The sequence below is a fragment of the Asterias amurensis genome, chromosome 13 (assembly GCF_032118995.1).
Source record: "Asterias amurensis chromosome 13, ASM3211899v1".
NCBI lineage: Eukaryota > Metazoa > Echinodermata > Asteroidea > Forcipulatida > Asteriidae > Asterias > Asterias amurensis.
In genome coordinates this window covers 2,165,030-2,191,955 of record NC_092660.1, presented here as the reverse complement: position 1 = coordinate 2,191,955, position 26,926 = coordinate 2,165,030, and the positions used below count along the sequence as shown (strand labels likewise).

Sequence of the window (26,926 nt, the reverse complement as noted above, 5' to 3'; positions counted from 1 at the left end):
GCACCTTGGGTGAACTGTCAGACATTATTCATTTTGTGGTGTTTTCATGTGTTTCACGTGATCATAAAGCAATCCGGCGTTATCTAACAAGGAAGTAAGCGTATAGAACTGAATTCAACATAAGTTTATGTGTGTTCAAACTCATTATTCGTTTGCGTTATACTCTGATGATGGCGGAGGCGTTTGCGGTGCAGGTTAGTCAAATTCATCTTAAAGACGTGATTTTCCTTTTTCAAAGTTATTAATTGGACATGGCCGTGAATAGATTTCACTCAATATTGCTAACTTCATTTTCACGAGCATGACTTTTATTCAGGTTCAGTATAGATGGGCTTACCTCTACAAGTTTTGTCCACGGTTCATTCAACATATTCTTACAAACAAGGAAGTTTTCCACGTGTGAAACAAAAGAAGCCGAACTCCATAGCACGGCTGAGGAAATACAAATTAAGTCGACCACATGTTGCTTATTGGTTTTGCCTTTTTATGATCTACACTTGGGATAGTTAAAGTGAAGTACTACTCTAGAGTTGCTAGGGTCGTGGGTTCGAATCCTATCCGAGTAATATGCCTCTGAATTTTATTCACCAAGCTTATGGGAAAGTACTGAGATACAGTGCAAACACACATCGGTGTATGGGTAACGCAATGCTTGATATATCTGACTATTCATCTACAGTTAAGAAAAATCTACTTTTTGATGTCTGAATTTATTTCGCTGACAAGAGATTGCAGTCTGCCACTTAACAATAAAGGCAATATTATATTATGATGAAGTGTTGCTTTGGACCCTCTGCAATGCTTGATATATCTGACTATTCATCTACAGTTAAGAAAAATCTACTTTTTGATGTCTGAATTTATTTCGCTGACAAAAGAGATTGCAGTCTGCCACTAAACAATAAAGGCAATTAGCTCCAAATTAATTATTGGTTTGACTACAAACTACGATGAATGGACGCGGGATGAAAGACTGTCCTGCTGTGTCTGGATGTACTTTACTTTGCCTTCTGCTGGTCCTTCTAGTTCTACCACATCATTCACAAGGTAAGACGATTTTATGATAATGGAGTTTTCCAAATCCTCCCGTTGTTGTGTAGTTGCTTGTTTTTTCTTGTTTGTTTCTTTGTGTTTTTGTAGGGGTGTTTGTTCGTTTGTTGGTTTTTCTTCATTGATAGTTTGGATCGCGTGACAGCCAGTGATGGGCATATTTTTGTGCTGTACCGGCTCGATGTTTGAAGCCACCGTTTGTACTAGTTTATTTTTTGAGGAAACTATTACAATACACCAAGTAGGAGTTCTGGTCTTTGACAATTACCAAAGGTGTTCAGTACCTTTAATTGAGGCATATCAACTGGTGCACAAAAATAAATGATATACAAACATAATAGTTTTTTTTCCAGTTATTGTTTGTTTTTGTGTTATCATCTTGCTGCTTAATAATGCAATGCATCCACGAGGTATTACAATGTCTAAATAATCAACAAATAATATTTTGTATTTAAAGGGAAGGTACACGTTTGGTAATAACTCAAAACAAATGTTAACTTAAAAAAGACTTGGTGACGAGCATTGGAGAGCTGTTGGTAGTATAAAACATTGTGGGAAACGACTCCCTCTGAAGTAATGTAGTTTTTGAGAAAGAGGTACTTTCTCACTAAAATAATAAAAGACTTCTAGCTAGAAGTCTTTTATTCCTATCTGAAAGCACACAAATTCATCCAAAAAGGGTGTTGTTTCTTTCATCATTTTTCTCACAACTTTTTTCTCAGGCTCGTTATTTTATGCGCTTGATGGGATACACAAAGTGACAAAACTGGTCTGTGACCATTCCCAAACGTGTACCTTCCCTTTAAACAAATGCTCTCAACTGTTTTAAGATATTTCTCATTGATTGTACTCTTTGCGTTTTGCTTTCTAGGAGCAGTTCCTGATTTCACCTGCTACAACTCGAGACTTTATGCAACAGCAGGAAGTTCACATGTTTTGGGTGGCTACAATAGTGGTAGTGACACTGGAGCATACGTCTCCTTTGAGCGTGTCCTAGATACTGGCAGTGGCAGTAATCTACCAACTGGAGGAAGTGAGAGCGATCATGTTTCATACAGTGCCAGACTTTATATCATGCCTGCCTCCATTGGGGCAGATAGATTCGGTGCTTACAACTGTATCTTCAGGTCACAAGACCCAGTAAAGATAACAACAATTATTTTGCGGAAAAACGGTAAGTGTTGTCATGCCAATTTAAAATGAAAACATTTGTGTTTCACATCATCAAAATGTAGTCAGTGGCAAGAGATTGAAAATTCCAATTGGCCCGTTAAACTGATTCAAGAATTGGACATTAACAATTTACAGGGTGTTGTTTTCTCAAGGACCTAATTTGGATTATTTTTCTTCTTTAATTTGTATGATAATAGTTTAAACTTGGTCCTTGCCTAATGGACTATTTTCTAGGGTCCTTAACGAAAAAACAAAAATCATTCTTTTTTCAATGTATGTATACGGTCACATAAAATACTAGTGAATAGTTGTTGAAGCATTTGTCTGATAATTGTTTCAAGAAAATGATGTATGGAGATGTAATTGATGTATCTCCAGCCTCATCCACCTTGACTACGAGTGCTGGAGAGGATGTAACATTGACAATGACACAGTTATATAACGGTCTATCAACTGAGCTTATTATTGATTGTAGGTGATGTATCTCCAGCCTCATCCACCTTGACTACGAGTGCTGGAGAGGATGTAACATTGACAATGACACAGTTATATAACGGTCTATCAACTGAGCTTATTATTGATTGTAGGTGATGTATCTCCAGCCTCATCCACCTTGACTTCGAGTGCTGGAGAGGATGTAACATTGACAATGACACAGTTATATAACGGTCCATCAACTGAGCTTATTATTGATTGTAGGTGATGTATCTCCAGCCTCATCCACCTTGACTACGAGTGCTGGAGAGGATGTAACATTGACAATGACACAGTTATATAACGGTCTATCAACTGAGCTTATTATTGATTGTAGGTGATGTATCTCCAGCCTCATCCACCTTGACTTCGAGTGCTGGAGAGGATGTAACATTGACAATGACACAGTTATATAACGGTCCATCAACTGAGCTTATTATTGATTGTAGGTGATGTATCTCCAGCCTCAACCATCTTGACTACGAGTGCTGGAGAGGATTTAATATTGAACATTGACAATGACACAGTTATATAACGGGCTATCAACTGAGCTTATTATTGATTGTAGGTGATGTATCTCCAGCCTCATCCACCTTGACTACGAGTGCTGGAGAGGACGTAACATTGGCAATGACACAGCATTACGGATCAACCAATGAGCTTCGATGGAGACACAATGGTGATGACGTCACTGCATGGAATGGCCAATCAAGCATCAGTATCCTTAATGTCCAACTCCATCATGCTGGTATCTATGAATGCTTCATAGAAGGCAGACATCATCTACAGAACCATGCACTTATGGAACTTCTTGTAAGACGTTAGTGGCCAGATTATTATTTTCTATTTTCTTCTATTAAAAGAGTTTCTTTTTTCTGTTATGGTCACAGATGAATCCATAACAGCTTTGACAATAAATCAACCTACCCAAATTAGTTTTAAGGTTTGTTTGTCCATCAGTTGTTTCATTGAATTGACTAGACAACTACTTTTTTGACAATTCAATTCAAATCACTGAATTTTTTTTTACAAACTATTATCTATTTCCTCAATTATTAGTAATGAGGGCCATATTTAGATCCAAATGATACCTGTCTTATAATCAAACTTATCAAACTTTGGTGTTGTTTTTGTACTTGTCAGACAAGTTTCTCCCACTGCCACACCTCACATCAAAATGTCCAACTGTAAGTTGATGGCATGACAATGTTGTTCATTACCCATTTAAAGAGTCATCTTATCGTACGATTGAAACTGAATCGAATTTATTGTAATAAAGATAGGTTTGATAAATGTCTTTTTCAGAGTGCTCTCCCAATAAATGGGGTCCATCGTGCGATAATGACTGCCCATTCTGCTACAATGGCGGTCAGTGTGACGACAAGAATGGTGATTGCATCTGCGCTCCAGGATTTAGCGGTTTACACTGTGACGAAACATGTAAGTTGATCAACTTATTTTGGTTATGAATTTACACATTGCGTATTAACCATAGATAACCATTAATTTGTAGTTTGGATCATGGACAAAAGTAAAGTCAGACGCATTGTCTTACTTCATGAAAAGTGGTAAGTTCTCTCTCATGTCTTAAATAATAACTAATGAAATGGTGGAATAAAGGGTGAGACTACGTCATCTTCTATGAAGTAAAATAACACCAACCTTTCCACCAGAACAGTTTAGTTTGGCAATTAACATTTGTTGAATTTGAGACATTCATTTAAGTTGAGACATTCCTGTAATATTCTATCCATGATTACAAGGCAAAATACGAAGGGAAAAAAAATACAACAAAAAGCTAAAAATGCCACACCACACCCCAAATACAATGCTGATGTAAAGGTTCGTATTATTTGACCTCATAGAAGATGAAATAGTTTCACGCTTTATTCCACTACTTCATTATGTTGATATTTAGGGCGCCATTCAGTTTAAAAATTTGAAAAGTCATTCGAAGAGTAAAATGTTTACAATTTTTATATTTCAAAATAAAAAGAAATAATGTTCATCGGTTTTGAAAGCAAAATGTTTAAAAGTACCACTTTGGAGAAGGGAGGGATCATCGAAAGCAATAACTCTCTGTAAGATCTTTAAAACTGTTACTGTACTCGCTGCTAAAATTTAGAATTCGAACTGCATCTGCCTACTTGGCAAGCTCGGTGGTCTAGTGGTAATACACCTGTTCTAGCATGGCAAAGGTCATTGGTTTGAAACCCACGTGAATGATTTGCCTGTTTGTGTTGGGTTTTAATTTTAACACAGAATAGTACTGGGCATGCAGTGCTTAATATTGGTGAAATAGCAAAAACCAAATAGTACGACCTAACACAATTAAAACATTGGACTTTCTTTAAATAAACAAAATCTGCCATTTCTTAGAAATTTCTTACTTTAAGGAGTATTATCTTGTGAGGAATCATTTTAATTTAACATTTGTTTTCATGGTTAAATGTGTCCGCAGTGCGGGGCAAAAACTGGTTTGGTCAGGACAGTCAGCTGACATGTAGCAGTTCGGATCCAATTAAAGCTTGCCAGGGCTTCTTGATGTGTCTTCCAGATCCCTTTGGATGTACATGTGCAGCTAGCTTCACAGGCAGGAATTGTGAAGATGGTAGGTTTTAATTAAACTTAATGATGTGAAAATCGGAGAGGTTACCATTTTTAATGTCAGTTGAATTCTTGATATGCTGTGTTCGAGTATGTAAACAATTAAAAATATTATCAAATACAGAGTAAAAACGCGAAAAAGGGGGAAATACATGGCTTTTAATTTATTTTGACAGTAATTGAAAAGTGTGAAGAGAAAATGCATAAAATATGCTTAAAATAAAATTATTCCCTAGTTTATTTAAGAAATACTGGCGATTTTGACAAACAATTAACCCTAACCCTCCGAAAAATTTCCAAAAATTCAGGCTGCCAGGCCCGGAATTTCCTCTTTGAGAGGGCAAGGTCATTTTCATTTTCTTGCCAAAGCACTTACCATTAGGAAATGTTAAAAATTATTGGTAACTTTTGAAGGGGCACCAATGTCAAGACCAGGGCAACAGCCAATTGTATATGTGGCACTAATTTAGTTCCAGGCTTCTACAGCAAGATGATTATATTAAGTTAAATGTTTTTCTTTTAATAATCACGGAACAAGCTCTCTGGAGTATTATTGTTCTTTTCATGAACAATAAAGCCTCATAAATATACCGTCAAGTGGTTTACTTTAATTGTTTTTTTGTAGACTTGAAGGTGGTTCCATGTCCAAGTGGAATTAGGAATTAGATTTAAAACAATGAGCGCTAACTTTGTTTTCATTCGCAAGCAAAAAGACAACCACGTCGGCCAAAATTATTCTATTTACTTGTCAAACGGATTGCCTGATTGTCTCTTACAGATTGCGACGACGGATACTTTGGTGCTGGTTGTAAGCTAAAATGTAATTGTGAGAATGATGTAGTGTGTGACAAGGGACATGGCAAATGCGGAAGCGGTGTAAATTGTGCAACTGGCTACACAGGAGAAAATTGTCAGAGTAAGGAAGTATACAACTTATTGTGATACATGTGAGCTTGGTTTTTTTCTGCAGATTTACCATTTCCATGTCAAAGGCAGAGAATTCTCAACCTACAAATGGTAGTGGGTTGATTTGTGATTTGTGGCTCTGGATGTTTTAAACTCTTCACATTGGTAATCAAAAAACATTTTTTATGCCCATGCCCACTGTTATCTTTAACAACTTTTTGGAGCCTAGAAGTTGTCCTGGGTGGTAAAAAGCCCACTGTCCAAGAGAATTACATTAGGCTTGAAAAAATATTGTCTGGTTAGAAGTGTATGTTTATATTGAGCCCCCTTTAGAAAAATGTTGATATTAAACTGAAAACAAAGAAACAATTCACACACCCAATAAATTATCCTTTGCTTTTCAAACATTCATTTATCTGTTCTGCTAAAAAACAAAATTAACTGTCAACTCTTTCGTGAGCCGACCTGTCGCTAGCGACGGTTTTAAATCCTTTCAGAAGAATAGTTGTAAAACAAAAGATAAAGATCGCACCCCATACAATAGTGCTGCTGAAAAAGGCGAAAATGTAGAAATTTTACCAATAAATCAGATCGCCATTTAAAATATACATCCTCTTCAAACCTGTATTTCTACACTGTTTTTTTTTTAAATATAGTTTGTCCCGATGGTCGGTTTGGAGTTAATTGTCTGCACATATGTCAGTGTGAAAATGATGCTGTTTGTGATAAAGGCTACGGAACATGCCCAAATAATGGAATGTGTGCACACGGCTTTAGAGGTGAAAACTGCCAAAGTAAGTGTGGAAAAAAACATACTTTCTTTCCAGCTGACCTTTTCACCATTCCTTACATAAATATGCATCATGGAAGTGACATGTTTTTTGGTAACTTTTGAGATAAACAAGTCACATAGACAGTCATATTATAGTATTGACTTGATATAGTATTGTGTGTCACAATCCCAGTCCCTTTAGTAGTCATTGTGTTCTCATCCACAGCATTGATCACCAGAGAATTTGTGCATGACGGCTCGTATACTTTGTAACCACTTAAAGGTTTGCTGTTATACAAAGTAATGATGCTTTTAAAGGCAGTGGACACTATTGGTAATTACTCAAAATAATTTTTAGCATAAAAACTTACTGGAGTAATGGAGAACTGTTTATAGTATAAAACATTGTGAGAAGTGGCTCCCTCTGAAGTAATGAAGTTTTCGAGAAAGAAATAATTTTCCACGATATTGATTTCGAGAGGTCAGATTTAGAATTTTAGGTCTCAAAATCAAGCATCTCAAAGCATACGACTCTGTGTAACAAGGGTGTTTTTTCATTGATTATTATCTCTCAACTTCGATGACCAATTGAGCTCAAATTTTCACAGGTTTGTTATTTGATGCATATGCTGAGATACACCAAGTGAGAAGACTGGTCTTTGACAATTACCAATAGTGTCCATTGTCTTTAAGTGAAACCTTGTCATCTTTATGCAATAATTCAATTGGAACATTCCTATGTATCTTTAGACGATATATTTTCTTTCAAAATAATAGCCTTCAGGAACGCCCACACAACTAGGTCACTTACAATTGTTATGGGACAGGGTCTGCTAAAGGAAGGACAACTATGTGTTCCTTCTATTGTCAAATTCACTCATGATTATATTATGTAACGCATGTGACGTCACGTAGGGAATCCATCCATATATCAGCATATGTCCTTTAATCAGCATTTCGGTATCAATATTATAAGTTACAGAACAAGAAATTGACCTAGGGTTGGGGTTGAACTAAGCAAATTGGCTAGAGCAGGTTTTGAACCCGAGTCCCCCGGATTAACAAGACGGTGCTCAACTTAGCTATATATATAGCTATATATATATAGCTCTAATGTTGGCAGTCTCCCTATTTTGTCAACATTTTGTTTCAGGGGTACGTCAGAAGCCATGCAACCGTTAGCTGCTGTATAACCTAAGATAACACCCAAGTTTACAATACAACTAGGGAAGCAGAAAAATAACATGTTTTATTCATCAGGCTAGTAGCATACACATGTTATCTAATGTAAGGGTATTCATACACTGAAGTAATGAAAGCACAGTTAATTGTTGTCATGTGTTTTATTCATTACTTTAACCCAATGTTTTCTTTCAGACTCTTGCCCGTATGGCCAGATTGGTCTGCTTCCAGACTGTACAGCGTGTTATGGTAAGGTTAGCACTTGAGCCTGAAAATGATATTTATCCACTTTTTTATACTTATATACTTAGAAATAGGGATTGGAGTAGCCTTATACATTTGTCATCCCCATAGATAGACGAGTTTAATAGTGATTTTAAAACATACAGGCCCTACTAACAAATTTGCTATTACATTTCTAGCTTTTCAGTTCCAAACCTTTCCTAAAACTGAAGCAAATATGAAACACACGTGTATCAGGGAAATATTGGCACGTCGTGGCAGACTGGTTAAGAGCACTAGAATCAAGCTCTGGTGCTTCCGGTCGAGTGTGGATTCGAGTCCCGATATTAATGCTTTTGTCTTTAAGCAAAACTCTTCCGTAGGTACCTTGATGTGACGTAAAGCCGTAGGTTCCGTGTGTATCATATTGGAATAAAAGACCCCATAGTACACACTTAACATGTTTTTTAATCAGATTGTTACTGACCCTCAAAGCTGGCCAACCGTGATAGACACTTGACAAGGGCAAAATGAAAGAAACATTTATTATTTGGCAGAAAATGCAAGAAGATGAACATTACTAGAAATTGTACAAAAAGTGCATTTATCATGTTGTTGTTGAAAAGCAACTTTTGGGCCTAATAATGTACTATGTGGTAGATCAATTTTCGCAGCCGGTACTTGCTAGAAAATGTTCAGTTAAAGTCAAATTGTACTCTGGAACAACTTCTGGAAAGAGAGAGAGTACAACAGATCTAAGGAGTATTTTTTTTCAGTTCCTGTATCAGTGATATATGAAGTCAGCTCTGCACAAGACTCCAGCCGGACCATTACATGGACGAAGGCTCCTCAAAACAAGTGTCCTGTCATTGACTATGCGATACAGTATCAACTGGTTAAGAAAGATCTTTGCCAAGAGGAGGCTGGGGAGTTTGAAACTCTACACAACACAACAGAGAGACAGGCTCCTGTACCACATCCCGATTCATCTTTAGAGGCAAATTCAATCTACAAGGTTCGTGTTCTTGCCAGGAATGAGGCAGGACTTGGGGAATTTCAGGAGAACATTTATATAGAGCACACAACACCTGAAAAGGGTAAGTTCCTGGTAGGAGAGTATCTTTAGGGGTGGGAACTTTCTGACTTTATCTGGATTCAGACTTATTTGTGTCTGCCTGGTGAAGTGATGTTTGCTTTCATAAAAATAATTTATGCTCTTCTGATTTGCTTCTCCAGTAAACAAAAATCCTGAGGATACTGGAATCTATAAGTCCAGGGGTTCACAAAAGGTGGAAATATACCTTCATTTCAACATTATTAATTTAAACAATTTGTTACTATTTAAGTCAGTGATCTGAGCTAGTTTTCGTAAAGCATTTATTTAACCAAATCTTTTAATTTTTGTAAATTGGCTTCCAGGTGCTTAGTAAAAATTTGTCTGAATTATAATGTTATGCTGTAAGAAATTCCTTTTAACGATGAAATGAGGGATTTTAGGTAAAAATTACAGGCAAAGTGTGACAGTTTTAGAAACGAGATAGCAACATCTTTGGTAAGGAAACCAACCATAGATGATGAAGAAATGTTCAGGTTTAGAACCTTTTATTGCAGTATTTGCTTCTTATACTTTATAATCATCATATTGAGTGACAGGTCCTTACTATTAAACATACGGATATAAAAAGTAAACTCGCTGTTTTATTTTATTATTTTAGAGCCAACTGGATCTCCAACAGATTTCAAGACTACTTCAACAACGAAGCATAGTGTGGCATTTAGCTGGAGGGAAATACCATGTGGTCAAAGAAATGGTGTGATAACTAAATACAGAGTGAGTCTTTAAGCAGATCATTTAAATCAAAACAAGTTTTCCAATGTTTCCAATTATTCCACATTTCACTATTTGAAACCTCATTTAAGTTGAGTGTAAAACTTTGTGAAAAATATCAGTGTCTTTTTATCTCCCATTTATACACAATGTGCAGCTCTTATACAGGGTGCTGGAAAAACCTTATGACACCAACTTTAGTCCAAACGGCTCATTTCAATCGGTTGATATAGAACCATCAGATATGCACAGCAACATCAGCGGCTTAGAACCATCAACAAAATATGATTTCCGACTGCAAGGTTTCAACAGTGCTGGTGTTGGAGAGGATGCAACATTAGAGGCATTTACTGAAGTTCAGACAGGTATTGTGGGACATAGCATTCATTAACTATTACAAGTTCGTTGAAATGAATTTACAAAGTTCTATATTTTTACTTCATACAAAGTTGCGTTTACAATAAACCCAAGTCATTAAAACTAAAATTAGAATTACAAACACATTAGACTTATTGTCTTCTATTTGGTACTTCATAGCCTAATTGTAGCATCTTCTTGTTTGGGAATGTTTCAAAGGTCGGGCATATTCAAGGCGCGAAAAAACGTGCTTGTAGACAAAATTATGTCAGCAATTGGACTGCCAGAACCTCTTTTGAATTTTGAAATGCACTCTTATGGATTTGTTTTGGAAAGAGAACCTCCCCCAAGGTACACATTTTCTTTTGCTTTACAGATCTTTCTGCTCCAACTCAGCTTTCCCAAAAAGATATCTCAAATTTGACTTCTTCCACAGTCACTATCGCTTTGAATCTTCCACCCTCGTCGGAGTACATTACGTAAGTTGATATTATGCAAAGGATGTTTAACCTGAAAAATTCTAGACAAAAAAACTTCATGGGGGCCATTTTGCCAAACGCACGTTTCACAGTGCACGTTTCATCATCGTTTGGGGCGGGGGGGGGGGGGTCTGGGGTCCAAGTTGACTAAGCCACGATAGTGATTTTGATTTTAAAATACCACTTCACATTTAAAGAGGACACTAAAGTTCAATTTCAGTTTTGTGATGCGCTTAATTTAATAGATTGAGGTGAGAAAACATTACAAGTATCACGTTTGAATGAGGTTTTCTATAAGTTTGTAATTTTCCACCTGATGTCATTGTATAGATTAACATAAATTGGGCCAGTACATTCCAAAGAGAAATTTCGCGCAAGTCGAAGGTCGATTCAATGACGTTCTGACTGGTAAAAACTCCGGAATAAATTATGAAACGTAGCAAATGTCGTCACTGTATGCCACCCATTCAACATTCATATCTAAATAATAGTTACAATTATACGCACCAACGTTCATCTTTTCTCGTTGATTCATGCGTTGTGTAGTGAATCGGTTTTTAAAAATATTATATTTATTGACCAAACCAACAGCGGACGAGCCGCCAATTACAGGAAAGGATGCAAAAAAACAATAGAAGTATTCATATAGCCTATATAAAAACAATCTGATATGTACAAAGTTAACAATTAAAATAGAATCATCTCTGTTCGGTAATGAACAAAATTTCCCAAGAAATTTTGAGCATAAAATTTCAGTTTTCATTGTTTAAGTAACAATTGTTACTTAAACAATGAAAACTGAAGTTTTAATACCAACTCGTGAACATTAATTTGTTGTGTATTGTGTAGAGGCATGCAAGTTGGTGTATGGCGAGTTAATAGGACAGTCACTAGAAGGGACACCAGGGGATCAAGGTACCAACGATCCACTGAACCAACACTTGATTATGTAGCAGCAGAATTACCTAAGAAGGATCTCCCTGCAACATTCACTGTGGGTGACGGAGAAACAGAGGGAAACAAACCCCTGGAAAGCAACACTCAGTATGACATCTACCTTGGATCAGTCAGTAGGATTTCTCAATCGGTAAGACTTGTATTTTTACCTCTTGTGTTATTATTTGAACAATGACAACCCAACACACTTAATAAGGAGAATGCTGCTTTCTTCAGCACGGTCGGGCATACTGATTGAAACGTACAGTTATTTTCAGAACCAACACCACTCAAAAGTTATTTTCACATGGTGTTACCGCAAACCTCTTTCAGTAATACTTCCACCATACAAAGTTTCAAACCCTACTTAAAGCCATTGGACCCTTTCGGTAAACAGTGTTGTCCAAGGCCCACACTTTGTGTATCACAACTTATATATAAAATAACAAACCTGTGAAAATTTAGGCTCAATCGGTCATCGGAGTCGGGAGAAAACAACGGAAAAATCCACCCTTGTTTCCGCGCGTTTCGCCGTGTCATGACATGTGTTTAAAATAAATCCGTAAATCTCGTTAACGAGAATTTATATTGTTTTGCCCTTTAAAAAAAAAAAGTAAAGCATTTCATGGAATAATATTTCAAGAGAAGTCTTTCACCATTGCCTTCTGTAAACCCTGTAAGTTATTTGTAAATCTGTGAACTTTTTTTTTTTCTGAACCGAAAGGGTCCAATGGCTTTAATATTGTGATGCAAAACGTCGTGTGAATTGGGTCCTGTTATTTAAAAAAGTGCTCTCGATAGTAAAAGCATGTAAAAATGCGTTGGAAGTTATCAACAGTTGTCTCGCAACTTCGGCGATCGATTGAGCTCAAATTTTCACAAGTTCGTTATTTTATGCATGTTGAGATACCCCGAGTGAGAAGACTGGTCTTTGACAATTACCAATAGCGTCCAGTGACTTAAAAAATGTGTTGTTTTGATTTCTCTCTTCATTTTTCTTAGACTTATGCCGTTAAGTGGAGTGAGCCGCTCAGAGTTAAAGGTAACTTTCTGCTCAATACCTCCACATTTATCGTATTGTAAAAATTGTCTTTTACCCGGAATCTTCTAACTCCAGCTGTGTCCGAATTGTCTTCTAAAGCTACGGCTATTGCTGTTCCTAAGGGTGTTGCTAATGGCTTCCTACACAATGCATAATGATGCGGACATCTAGCTGTAGCCCTAGTTGTAGCCGCCAATTCGTACATGGCCTAACTAAGACAGGACTGTAAAAAAAATAGTATGTTTCTTTTTTTAAATTGAGAAAAAAAAGCTATCATTCCTACAGGGTACTATCCAATGGTCACCTAATACATCATGTGGTATTATGTAACGCAAACACACATCCCACCTAGTCATTTGATTGATGGTACTGCTATGTGACTATACCAAACTTACATAAAAGTCCCAAATATATTTTATAGGACGATTTGTACACCTTGTCTGGTTATTTCAGGGGAAAAAAACATACTACCCTCGTGTATCCGAAATGAGGCAAGGTAACAGGCAAACTCAGCACGACAGACAAGTTTTGTTTCCAATTTATATACGCGGTCATTCACTTTATTTTATTTTGTATTTATAGCGAGATAAAATAAATTTCGGAGGGGTAAAACAAATATAGAATGCTTTAAGTTCGTGCAAGCTGTCAAAGAGTATATAATCCCTCCATGAGGAAAGCTGGCATGTTCCATTCAAACAGCTTCTAACAAAAACAAGGTGACTCCATGAGCATTTTATGTACAAAATGTGGAAACAAAATTAAAAGTTTGGTCTAGATTTGAAAACTCACAAACTGACCGGTCAGCTTTTGATTTGAACTTGGCTATTTGCTCATTGTCATAAATTTGACAGTATTAAACACATTAAACATATTTATTATTTTTCTTCATTTTGAAGATGTTAGCTTCTAACATCAGCAGAATAAAACAAAAAGGTATATCTTTCAAAACTTACAACGTAAGATTTGTTTGGTTTATTTTTCTCTTTTCTCGTTAGCTTTTACATCAACTGAATAAAAACAAAACATATGTATCTTTCAAAACAATATGTTTGCAGTACCGAAACGTGCAGTGCCACAAACTGCAAGCCCAAGCCCACCGGTAGCTGCTATTGTGGTTCCATTGGTGTTGATTGTCCTAATTAGTTCTATAGCTGCTGTGGTCTTCATAATAAGGTAGTTATTAAACTCTCAATTTAGTGAAATTCTCTCAAAACAAAAAATTAGGGGAAAGAATTGATATTTAAAAAAACATCAGAATAAACAGGATATAGGAATTGAGGCATTGCATGGTAAGGTATCAAGTTATATTTGGTTTCCTATAATTAATATTTCGAGGGGGAAACATGATCTCAGGGCAACAAAATAACATTTTTATGAAACGAAATAATGTTGTCGAGGGAAAGGAATACTTATAACTTCGAGGGGTCAAAATTATTTATCTTTTCGAAAGAGCTCCGTAGACCTCAGCTTTTGGCTGTGACGCATGTGACAAGCCCTTTTTAATGCGTTAATGAACTAATAAATGCAAATAATCTTTTCTTATAATGATAGGTTAATTTAGGTTTGTGTTGTTTATTTTCCGTACCTTTGACAGGTGGAAGAAGAGGCTTAGACATCTCAACGCTGTAAATGGTAGATCACAATTTACATCTGTGTAAACTCTCATTTAAGCAAAAAGTATTGTGTAGTTTTGTCTGAGAGGATGAGAAATCAAACTTTAATTTGAATTCAGGTCTTTATATATCTGCCTTGACAAAATGTATGGCTGTTATTTTCTACATATTCACCCTAAACCCTGCCCGTTCATCTGCCCTGTATGGTGCTGATGACGGTTCCCCTAAAACTCGTAATGAGTTTTAGGCAACTCCTGGAATTCTCGACTTAAAAATCGAGAATTCCAGGAGTTGCTTTAAGTTGGAATGTCGTCATTTTCACATCTCAACAATTGGATCCTAGTTTTGGACCTTTTTTGTATAAGCACTGGCTGTCATCCCATGTTTGTCTATCACAAAGTTTGATTTTGTGAAAGTTAATTTCAAATGTATACAAAATGTACAGTTCTCCAAGTATACTTATTTTCCCCAAAACTTGACTTTATGGCCCTTTTTCAAATAATCTTTTTAATGTGATGTTGAACCCAACAGTTTCTGTAAAAAACTGTGACGAGTCAGATGGATAGATGACAATGCTGCTCTTTATAACAAACAACGACAACAAGTGATCTTTGTCAAAATCATTATAACAAGTTTTAAATCATTTGGGATTTGACAGTTTTGATATTTGGAAGGTAACACCTTTCTCTGAAACTAAAGTGTAAAAACGTAATTAAATATAATTTCGTTATCTCAAAATACTGTTTAGTTTTGTCAAAGCGTTATTTTGTTGCCTCGAAATGAATTTGTTCTCTCGGAATTATTTTGGTCCATCGACATGCTTTTTCGATCCCTCAAAGTTAAGATATTTTTGCATTCCCTCATAAAATAAAATGGGGGGAACGAAGTATTATTTCGATGCTGCGTACTGGCAAAATGTAAACAAACTGTTTACTCGAGTTTTTGACTTAATTTTGTCCTTCGCAGACACGAACAATGTGTATGTATTAAAGCACATCAACTAGGAAGATCAAATCTTATATTCATTATAAATAAGTTTTGCACCTCCTTTTCTGTCGACAACTTCAGTACCGTTTGTTTTCAAATGTTTGTTTTCATTTGTTTTAACAGCAGGAGTGCGAGTAGGCAATGACAAACTTTCTACAGGACTAGAAAATCCTGACGTTGATGTCACCTATGATGTTGTTGCTGACACCATATCAGCCAACGTACCTATCATTGCACCATCCGCTGCACCAGCCAGACCGAAGCATGTTAAGAAGAAGAAGAAGCAATTTACGGCTCCTTTCCCGATTCCGTTGTCAGATTTGAAAGATTATGTCAGCAAGAAGAAGAAGGAAACGTACAAAGAAGGCAATGGGTTTCTGTTTGACTATGAGGTGAGTTATGATAATGATGGTTCTGTAATAATTACAAATAATGTGAATTTATTATGCGCTTTTTACACCAAGTAGATCCCTCAAAACACCTGTTATTATCACATGAGTCCATTGCACGTGGTTGCCTTCAAAACAGTGGATACTATTGGTAACTACTCAAAATAACAATTGGCGAAAACCTTAGTTGGCAACGAGTAAATGGGAGCTGTTAATAGTATAAAACATTGTGATAAAATGGCTCCCTCTGAAGTGACGTAGGTTTTGAGAAAAACCAATTTTCCACGAATTTGATTTCGAGACCTCAGATTTAGAATTTGAGGTCTCGAAATCAAGCATCTGAAAGCACACAATGTCTGGTGACAATGGTGTTCAGGTACACCAAGTGAGAAGACTATAGTGTCCAATTACCAATAGTGTCCAGTGTCTTTAACCAAGACACGTCAATGATTATGCTGAGCAAGCATGGTAATAATAAGCTTATTTATGTTTTAACTGCTAAATATAAGTGGGTCTATGTGGCTCCAATAGACCCCTATACCAAGTCAATGTCTTTTGTAGAATTGATAAAGTGCTGTAACGTTGACCGCATTTCCTACAGTCATAATAAAAATTTATTACAAATTTGTCCATTCTTCAGTAAGATGGTAAACAAACCGAGAAGTCATTAGTATTAAGTTCTATTGCCTCTCCATAGTGATAAACAATAACACGCTCCTTCAACTGTGTTAAGTTGTTTGTGTTTATTGTTTAATATTTTAGAATCTGCCCTATTTCGACGTTCATTCGTGTGAAAGAGCAAAGGACAACAGAAACAAGGAAAAGAATCGCTACATTAACGTCATTCCTTGTGAGTAAAATATGATTGTTGTTCGTTTTCAACATTTTCTTCATATATTAATCTGATCTCTCAATGCAGTGGTGTACCCTTTTTGATGTTTTCTTCCCTTTATTTCCGAACTTGTTGTCTACCATTGCTTCGTCCTTCGGATGGGATGTAAAGCCGTTGGTCCCACGTGTTGTGTAACGCATGTAAAAGAAACCAGTGCCCTTTTCGAAAAGAGAAGGGGGTTCACCCAGGTGTTCCTGGCTGTGGCTGCTGTATGCGCCGTAGCACCTTGTAAACCCTTATAAGGTGCTACATAATTGGATCTCAAAATTCATCACTGCAATAACCTATCTTTCTGAAAGTTTGTATTGTACTCAGCGCCTTGAGTACCTTGTTTGGTAGATACGAGCGCTATATAAGACTTCTGTATTGTTATTACCACAGATGACTTTTCTCGTGTTGTGCTTGAGAAACTACCGGATGAACCAGACTCGGATTATGTAAATGCAAGTTACATAGATGTAAGTTAGTCGCTATGATTTGTTTCAGTTCTGAGTGATTCATGTATAAGCTTCTTAAGAATAAATATTAGTACACTTCAGTTTGTTGAGGAAAACTGAATTAAGTTTGAAAGACTTTCTGAGCAGACAGTTCCCTGAGTTTGTAAAGAATCGACGTTAGACCACTTCAAGTTTTAGAAAGAGCTGCGACAACTGAGAGGAAAGGACAAATTATGGCGCAATTATGTTTAAACACTGAAACAGCAAATAAATCAATATTTCTCCGACAGAGTGGTAAAAAAAGGAAAACATTCTCTTTAAATTTAGTCTAACCAGCCCCTCCCGGAAACAAGCTGTTATAAAAAGACATGTTTTGAAAGACGTGTTTTGAAATGCAGATACAATGTAACCGCTGTTTTTCCTTCCTGTTCACCATTACAGGGTTTCAATGAACCAAACAAATACATAGCCAGCCAAGGTAAGTCTAGTTAATGAACTAACTTCTGCAACTTTTCTTAGAGCTGTGGCTGTGAGTAACAAAAGAGTTAAAGGAACTGTTAAAAATGGCTTAAAATGTTTCCATCGTGGTCGAGCAGTTTAAAAGCACAAGACTCTGGTGTCTTAAGTGTGGGTATAAGTCCCAGTCGTGGCTCTTTGGTCTTTGAGTAACACCAAAGTAGTTGAGTAATCCCTCGGATGGAATACTTAGTCGTAAGTGTCGTAAAACTAAAACACTCTGGTAAATATTAAACAAACTTGGAAGTAAGTTGTCCGAGATGAAGATAATAATTTCGAGTGTGCAGTTACTCTAAGACTCTCTTTGGATGAATTTCTTCATTTGGTATAAAGAACGGATCAGCAGCTCACTGTCTGAACATTTCATTATTACTTTAGTAAATTACAATTTCAGGTCCAAATAAGGCTTCAGTTTGTGATATGTGGAGGATGATATGGCAGGAGAATACCACTAAGATTGTCATGCTCACCAACCTACAAGAAGGAGTCAAGGTAAATCAAGCTGCATTGATGCTGGGACAATAAGCTCACACATCAAAAGCAGCTGTCATCCAAAGCTCTACTTATTTTGCCTCGGCGAGCGAGGACGCTATGTAAAGTCAAATACAATGGGTGCGTTCGTTTAGCTCCCCTGGGTCGACCCCGGTGTGTAACGTGTTTTTTTTTTCCAGGACGAACGTGTGCAGATAATTACCCACGTTCGTCCTAGAAAAAAAAACCGCCACACACAGGGGATGACACAGGGAAGCTAAACGAACGCACCCAGTGAGAGCCTGACAAGAGGGGCACTAATGTGTATATCAGTGCAGTCGGGGCTGTACAGTGTCCCTTGCTTATTTATTTTAACATGGATGATTCTATTTGGTTTGTTCTATTCCTTTCTATCCTTTCAGGAAAAATGTGAGAAATATTGGCCAGACAAAACAGCACAGTACGGCGATTATGTTGTCACTTTGAAAAAAGAGGAAACACACGCAGACTACATTGTCAGAGACTTCATAATTACTCTGAAATTAGAGGTAATGAATTACATACTTTTTCTTATCTTGAATCCAACACAAAAAGACTTTACAAATTGTTTTAGCTCATAAATAGCGACGCATAAGATGCAGACACAAAACTGACAGTATACCCTGATCCTTTGCAATCCCACTCTGCTATACTGTCTAATACACTGTGGATGATGCCTTTAATTTAAGTTATGCTCAAAATTCTACTTTTAAACACTCTATAGGATGAATGGACCAGACAAGTTCGTCAGTATCATTTCACAACATGGCCTGATACGGCCTTGCCTGATGATCCAATCAAAGTGGTAAACTTTGTCCAAACCGTGAAGGCCGGCTACACCCCAAAGAATGCTGGTCCAATGGTCGTTCATTGCAGGTTGGTACTTTTGTGAATATTTAACGCCACATTAACCCGGAAGATTTTCCCGCGATGATCAGTCGTAAACTAAAACTTTATGTTTCACAACAAAATGTTACGATTTTGAACAAACTTAAGTCAATGTAAACTGAACAACACTTGATATCTGTCTATTTGATGTATTTAGTAATCAAGCAGTTTGAGTGAGCGCTTAGAGATACATAACGCAAGAAAAAATGTGCAGCTAAAAAATGATGTGTCAAAATTTAACTCACGCAATGTTCATGCCTGTAGTTATTCATGTTTTTTGTAGCACTGGAATCGGTCGTACTGGAGTGTTTTTGGTTTTGGACGCCATGTTGGACCAGGCAAAAGCAGAAGATCGAGTCGATATCTGGAACTTTGCTTGCGGCATGAGAGACAAACGGATGAAGATGATTCAATCACCGGTAAATTAGATACTTCAATTTGTCTCAGGTCATTTGCTCCGTCTAGTTAAGATGCTGCCCAAAATGTTTACAAAAAGTTAATTAGAACATCAATATATCTGAGGCCATTTGTAAAAGTTCTGTCTAGTGTTTTCCTGTTTTGTCCAATGTTTCCTGAATTGTGCCCGAAACCAGAAATGAAACAATCACATTGGAGAAAGGCTTATCTATATGAAGATGCTGCCCAAATGTTTACAAAAAGTAAACAACACTTTGGTACACAATGACAAATGACGTATGCATGTTACCCTCATCATTATCGTGTTCGGCTGTTAGCTGTTTAAAGGCAGTGGACACTATTGGTAATTACTCAAAATAATTATTAGCATTAAACATCACTTGGTAAAGAGTAATGGGGAGAGGTTGGCAGTATAAAACATTGTGAGAAACGGCTCCCTCTGAAGTGGAGTAGTTTTCGAGATAGAAGTAATTTTCCACGAATTTGATTTCGAGACCTCAAGTTTAGAACTTGAGGTCTCGAAATCAACCATCTAAACAACTTCGTGTGACTAGGGTGTTTTCTTCTTTCATTATTATCTCCCAACTTTGATGACCGATTGAGCTCAAATTTTCACAGGTTTGTTAATTTATGCATATGTTGAGATACACCAACTGTGAAGACTGGTCTTTGACAATTACCAATAGTGTCCACTTTAAAACAAGATACCTTAACATCTAGACCACCGTAGGTTGGGTGGATTTACACAAAATGGGCCTGGCCATGGTGCCTAATTCTCAAGTTTCCAATTAGAGTTAAATAGTTTGCAATGGAAATGCCCTTTGCAAAACGAAACTTTTTTTCTCAATCCAAACAGGCACAATATGAGTTTATCTTTGATGTCCTGATTGAGACGTTACTTTGTGGTGACACCAGAATTAAACCAAAACAGATTACCACCAAGCTGGCTGCTTTGAAGCAAGTCACAAAGGGCAGTGGAAAGACAGGACTGCAACTAGAGTTTGAGGTGACAATTCATTTTATTCATTTTATCATTTTATAAATTCTGTTTCATTTCGTTACTTTTTCATTACTAAATTCAGGACACTGGATATGCACCAATGTTTCATAACAATCGTTAGCCATACATAATGTATGTTCTTTGATTTACCCATACTGTATGTGACAAGCACTTTGCAATGGGGATGGGGTAGGAGCCTATCACACACAAAATACGTGCTGAAATATAGTAACTGGCCAAGTCGCCATGTTAAGTGTGGTTTTAAATATCTCAATGCTGATGATTGTTTTACAAAATCTCCCTGATTGCGAGAAGATTGTTGTTATTTCTGTACTCATGTGGTTATGGAAAAAAAGCATTTAATATTCACCTAATCATACTATATTCAATTCATTCTGATTGTCTTGATACAGAATCTGAATTTGGTCACCAATTTTCCGGACCCTGAGAAATTCAAAGGAGGTCGGCAACCAGAAAACGTTAACAAAAACAGATTTCCATACAAACTACCAGGTGAGGTTATTGATCAGTTTATAAATGACCTCTCAGGAGCAAGGAATTGTTTGACATTTTTCTATCTGCCAATGTGAAGCAATAAATACCCCAAGATTAGTTTGATATAAATGCTCTTCAGTCACGATGTCAACTTTGCTTGTATTTTTTTAATTACTGTCTCTATATCGGGGAGTAGCGGGGTAAGTTATTCAACCACACAGTTGCTAATTTAAAGCTTGGTTGAACAAGCTCAAAGCATGCTCTGTTTAGGACATCCTTGTTGGGTCAAACAGTGAAATTAATGTCACCAACATTTTATTTTTCAAGCTGATCAGTTCCGACCTCACTTGATGACATCAGGACAACATGGATCCAACAACTACATCAATGCCTGCTTTCTTAATGTAAGTCATCATACTTCAGTGATTTGTTGAGTTCCTTTTGATAAACCAAACCATCACAGAAATATTTCCATCTGAAAGCTCACTGATTTTTAAGTTCATACCAGTACCAATCCTCCAGAGAAATATTTCCATCTGAAAGCTCACTGATTCTAAAGTTCATACCAGTACCAATCCTCCAGAGAAATATTTCCATCTGAAAACTCACTGATTCTAAAGTTCATACCAGTACCAATCCTTGACAGAAATATTTGCATGTGAATTTAAAATTCAACAATACTTATTCCAATTGCCAAAATCAAAATAAGCACAACTAATCTGCCATCCAAACATACCCTATATACCACAGAGTCCTAGCTCCAAAGGAAAGTACATTGCTACCCAAATGCCCTTACCCCACACCATCAGTGACATGTGGAGAATGGTCTATGACTACAAGTCAACTTGTATCGTCATGTTGAATACAGTAAACAAAAAAGACCCGGTAAGTAGAATATGTATTGCTTTAAATATCAATTTCGAAAATCGACTTTATTTTATATGAAATAATCAACTTTTAAAACTTTTGTTGTTGTATTTAAATTTACATATTTTTCAATTTATTTGAAATAAAGTTAGGCATTATTTGTTTATCACCATAAGCTTAAAAGTACACAAAAGGTGTTAACATTTGCTTCAAGTCATCAACATGAGTTTAGACATGATCAATATCTCTACTTAATTTTCTTCCCCACAGACATGTGTTGAGTATTGGCCAGAGAGAGACTCTGCATCATATGGCAATCTGACAGTCACTTTACAGTCTACTGATAGAGTTGGACCAAACATCATTATACGCTACCTAGCCCTGGCTAACAATGATGATCAGGTATAATGCTACATTTTATCATTGAAAGTACTAAGGCTGTCGAAGTAGGTCACTATGGCTGCGGCTTTGGCTGTAGCTAATGGTATTGCTATGGGTATCATGTATTTGTTAGTACATGCTAAGGTAACGATCAAGCCGTAGCTGCAGCCGCTAATTCAAATATGGCTTAAGGCCAATTCAAATATCGCTTAAGGCTAATCCAAATATGGCTTGAGGCTGGCAATGGACATCTTATGTTTTATTTTCATGTAATTACCAAGTCGTAGCCACTAATTCAGATATGGACTAAGGTGTGTTGGTTTACAGTGGTTAAAGCTTCCCTGGTGGAGTACCATAGATTACCCGGCCAAGAATTACCATATGGTTAGATTTATTGTGAACAAAAATAATGATTTAAAGAAGCCTGCTTGAGACCGAAACTGAGGCCGAGGGGGTACGTCTCTGTTGCAATTCGTCTTATTTTTGGTGTCCCTTCAAAACTTAGCAACAGTTTTAAGATTGTCCATTGTGAAGTTTACAATGTGTATGTCATTATGGTCGTATCAGTGTCCAGAAAAAAAACCCGACAGTTCACTACAAGCCTATGCCTGTTCGTAAGGCAGAATTATTAAACTCACTGAAACTATTATATCACAGATTGCATAAATCAATGGTGCATTATGTAGACGATAATGACTTACTTGGGGGCATGGCTACAACGCATTACAAAATTAGGATACAGTATTTGTTTGCACTGACTGATGACTTCCCAATCCCCGAAGTTGTAAGTTTTTGTTTCATACTTGACATTGCTACCCAGGAATCCCGTCTGATTTGTCACCTTCAACTTCTGGACTGGCCCGTTCGTGGCGTACCATCATCACCAAGATCCATCGTGGAGTTGGTGACAGCCGTTAAAGAGTGGCAACTCGAGCACAAAGACGACCGAATTACAATTCAGTGCATGTAGGATCTTTGGTCATTTCCTTCTGCTAGTTTTCAATAAAAACGCAATCCAACAAAACTTTGCAAATTAAGTTTATACATTTTAGCTTGCTCGTACACAGTTTACTTTTGGTTTGTGACAGTTAAACCTGTGAATTTGTTCAACTACTTTCTACGATTTTCGTTCAAGATCCATATATAAATATAAACACAGAAAAACCAATTTTAAAATTTGCTGTAAGAATATGATAGGATGTTAGGATTGTTAGTATTGTTTGTGTTTGAAACACAGGGTACTCCAAAACGTTTACAGTGTTCACGAGTCACGACAACTCAAATGATTTTGTGTTTTTTTGTTTGACAGTGACGGTGAGGGCGCTAGTGGATCATTCTGTGCTCTCCTTAACGTCATAGAGAGACTGAATATTGATAATGTGGTGGATGTCTTCCAAGAAGTCAAGAAACTCAGAGTCTCATGTCATAGATTGGTGCAGTCACAAGTAAGCTGAGTTCGATATCTCAATGGTTGATATTGCTGTTATCACGCCGTACCTTTCAGTATATATTGTTAAGACTAAGTAAACACATGTAAAGTCTTCATCAAAAAGTGTGCACAACATTTTGTACAGCCCTTTTTTCTTTTTCTTTTTTCCAGGAGCAGTACGAGTTGATATACGAGGCTATACGGATGTATTTGGGCGCGGACGTCGTGTATGCAAATATGTAGACAAACCTTTCCAACAAGTTCCTTATGGAAGCTGTTAGAAAAAAGATGCAGCCAATATTAATGATATCAAGTGGTCTATTTTAAGACGACCTAATTTAATTGTTTTATTTAACTGTCTTGTATGCAGCCGGAAAGTGTTTTAATTGTTTGTGAAGTGATGGTATTACTTTAACTGATTTTGTTTATTAATAGCTGATTTTTTTCCCTTGCTGTTGGGGAATTGATTTGTTTGACAGAATGTTCTCTATGTAACATGTCAAGATTATGTTTGATGACCACATTGACAAAAAAAAAACAGAATTGATTTTAGACAACGGAATTTTTGCCAATTTATTTTAGAGAATGTTTCCTCATTTTCGTTTAGCAGACTTGGAAAGTTATTTAAATTATTTTAAGTAGTTATACCAATAGTGTCCACTCGTAAACACATTCCGAGCAACTTTTTTAAAGAATTTTGTGTCTCTTCATTTTACTATCTAGGCCCTATAAAGAAACAAATTACTTATTTTTAAACTAATAAGTAGGTCATGCAATCCTCAAAAATTATTCAAACATTTTGGTTCCAAATAGCAACTAATTTGAAGGAAACTAACTACACCCATTTTATAGCAGTGTTGGAGTCAAGGCCTCAAAATCCGAAACCAAGACCGAGACCTGATCTCCAACAATGGTTTATAGGGCTGTAAGTTTGAATTAGACACTTCTTAAAGTATATTTGTTTATTTAATGTTTTTATCCCAATCGAGAAGCAATACAATGGATTGAGATGTATCATAAGTTTTCGTTTCAAGCCTTATAAATAGTCTTATTGGAATGAAAGTTACGTGATTTTTTTCGATCTTTTTGCAATTACATGTATTTTTAGAGTAGTCATGCGTATTTTATTCAGGACGTCTTTAAAAGATATGGTGCCAACATTTGATAGTACTACAATTACATATACAATTTGATAAATTTAAGTAAGCAAACTATTTCAGAGAAAACTGTATCTATACTGAATTAGAATCTGAAGTAACGTTGAAATTAGAACTTTATTTGTTAAAACTAAGAAATAATTACTATATACTTTTTGTTTTAATTGTCAGAACTTTCGAAATAAAATATAAAATTGTAAAAAAATAGTAAATCGTGGTAGTGTAACTTACTGCAATGCAGATGAATGATACTGTGTTTACATAAAAAAAGTATCACTCTCATGAACGCTGAATAGGCCTATTTTATTGCAAAGGGTCCGAGCTTTTTGAGGGATCAGCAGACGATTTCACAAAACGCTATGATTAATCCCATCTCGAGTTAGGACGGGTAACTTATCCTAACCTAGGATGGTTTCAATGCGTCCCAACGTCTAAGGATAGGGGACTTTTAAACTCGTTCTAAGTTATAAGATCAGTCCTAATTTATTCAGGAAAAGTTTGGTAAAATCGACGGCAGTTCTCCTAGCAGTGCCACTTCTTTATTGCCAAAATGCCTACCTGGCCAAAATTCTTTAAAGCCATTACACTTTCGGAACAGAAAATAAAAAGTTCACAGATTTACAAACAACTTACAGGGTTTAAAGAAGGTAATGGTAAAAGACTTCTCTTGAAATATTATTCAATTAAATGCTTTACTTTTTGAGAAAACATTGAAACAGTTATCAATTCTCGACATCGAGACTTACGGATTTATAGTAAACACATGTCATGACACGGCGAAACGTGCGAAAACAAGAGTGGGTTTTCCCGTTATTTTCTCCCGACTCCGATGACCGATTGAGCCTAAATTTGTACAGGTTTGTTATTTTTATATATAAGTTGTGATACACGAAGTGTGGGCCTTTGGACAATACTGTTTACCGAAAGTGTCCAATGGCTTTAAAACTAGCTAGCTAATTCGTTGTAAAGCAAAATGTGGGAGTGGGGCATCAGCTTCATTGAAAGACGGCTATAGTAAAAGTTTTTTTGCTAAGCAAGGTTTTCTGTGCAAATTGTGTGCTTACACTTTACAGCAGCTTTATTGTACTTGGGTCCCGTCTGGAAGTAACAAGCATGCACCCTTTCAACATTTTGACGTCATCGCTTTTCCCTCCCTAAAAATGCTATAATAATATGCTAATATTTTAAAAAACAATTTTATTTGAAGTGGTAAAATTGTGCGAGGAATCTGTCCGCCCGGCCAGGGGGAATTTGTCCCCTTCTCGTTTTAAGACTGACACTATAAAATTTAATTTTTGTTTTAAATGTTCATTTGTATGCCTCTGTTATAACTTCTATTTAAAATATGTCTTGTGTGTAATTTCATATATTGTGGTTAAAACGAACAGGAAGTGGCCAATTGCCCTCTGCTTTGTTATTAGTCTTGGTGCAAGACGTTTCTCGTTTCCTCTTCACGCACACCGCGGCCAATTCACCGACAGCGCGCGCACCGACTCACCAGCTGATGAGTGAACTAAAGTCAGGTGAGTCGGCGCGCGCGCTGTCGGTGAATTGGCCGCGGTGTGCGTGAAAAGGAAACGAGAAACGTCTTGCACCAAGACTACTTTGTTATCTGTGTACAATGTAGGCTGAATATATATAGCGCCCCTGACAACTGCCTTCAAAATCTCCAACAAATCACAACTGCTTCGTAGCGTCTGTTTTGCTCTCTGTTGTCATTTTTTTTTAAATTGCTTAAAGTGGTCATCGATTGCGAGTATTGGAACCAACGGAGAAAGGACACTGATAAAATCACCATAGCAACAAGAGGAAGTTGAGTAAGAAAAGAAAAAAAATGGTAATCGTATCGGCTATAATACGGGTAATTAGTTAAAAACTCAAGGATTCAATTGTTAGGCTTGTGTGACAGGAGATCTCTCT

At 36.6% G+C, this 26,926-nt stretch overlaps 2 protein-coding genes across 2 annotated transcripts in view; one reads left to right on the top strand and one right to left on the bottom strand.

The window, feature by feature from the left end:
- LOC139945903 (opsin-5-like) overlaps positions 1–26,926 on the bottom strand; it is a 132,289-nt gene that overhangs the window by 70,497 nt on the left and 34,866 nt on the right. The gene's annotated exons all lie outside the window — the stretch shown is intronic.
- On the top strand, positions 755–25,192 carry LOC139945902 (receptor-type tyrosine-protein phosphatase T-like). Its single transcript, XM_071943408.1, has 32 exons — positions 755–1,047; positions 1,922–2,224; positions 3,266–3,517; positions 4,003–4,137; positions 5,159–5,308; positions 6,083–6,220; positions 6,867–7,004; positions 8,360–8,413; positions 9,163–9,483; positions 10,102–10,217; positions 10,372–10,579; positions 10,948–11,050; positions 11,900–12,137; positions 12,989–13,028; positions 14,084–14,201; positions 14,623–14,660; positions 15,752–16,020; positions 16,780–16,867; positions 17,291–17,367; positions 17,788–17,824; positions 18,257–18,354; positions 18,756–18,881; positions 19,097–19,248; positions 19,544–19,679; positions 20,534–20,683; positions 21,091–21,190; positions 21,500–21,576; positions 21,923–22,057; positions 22,310–22,441; positions 23,241–23,386; positions 23,730–23,865; positions 24,021–25,192. Exons 1-32 carry the CDS (start codon positions 951–953, stop codon positions 24,090–24,092), a joined length of 4,380 nt encoding a protein of 1,459 aa, XP_071799509.1. The 5' UTR covers positions 755–950; the 3' UTR covers positions 24,093–25,192.

Bases quoted from the DNA above. Each gene is read 5' to 3' on its own strand.
- LOC139945902 (XM_071943408.1), top strand. From the start codon at position 951: ATGAATGGACGCGGGATGAAAGACTGTCCTGCTGTGTCTGGATGTACT. The intron at 9,484-10,101 runs GTAAGTTCCTGG...TTATTATTTTAG, and splicing joins GCACACAACACCTGAAAAGG to AGCCAACTGGATCTCCAACA. The intron at 21,577-21,922 runs GTAAGTCATCAT...TATATACCACAG, and splicing joins TCAATGCCTGCTTTCTTAAT to AGTCCTAGCTCCAAAGGAAA.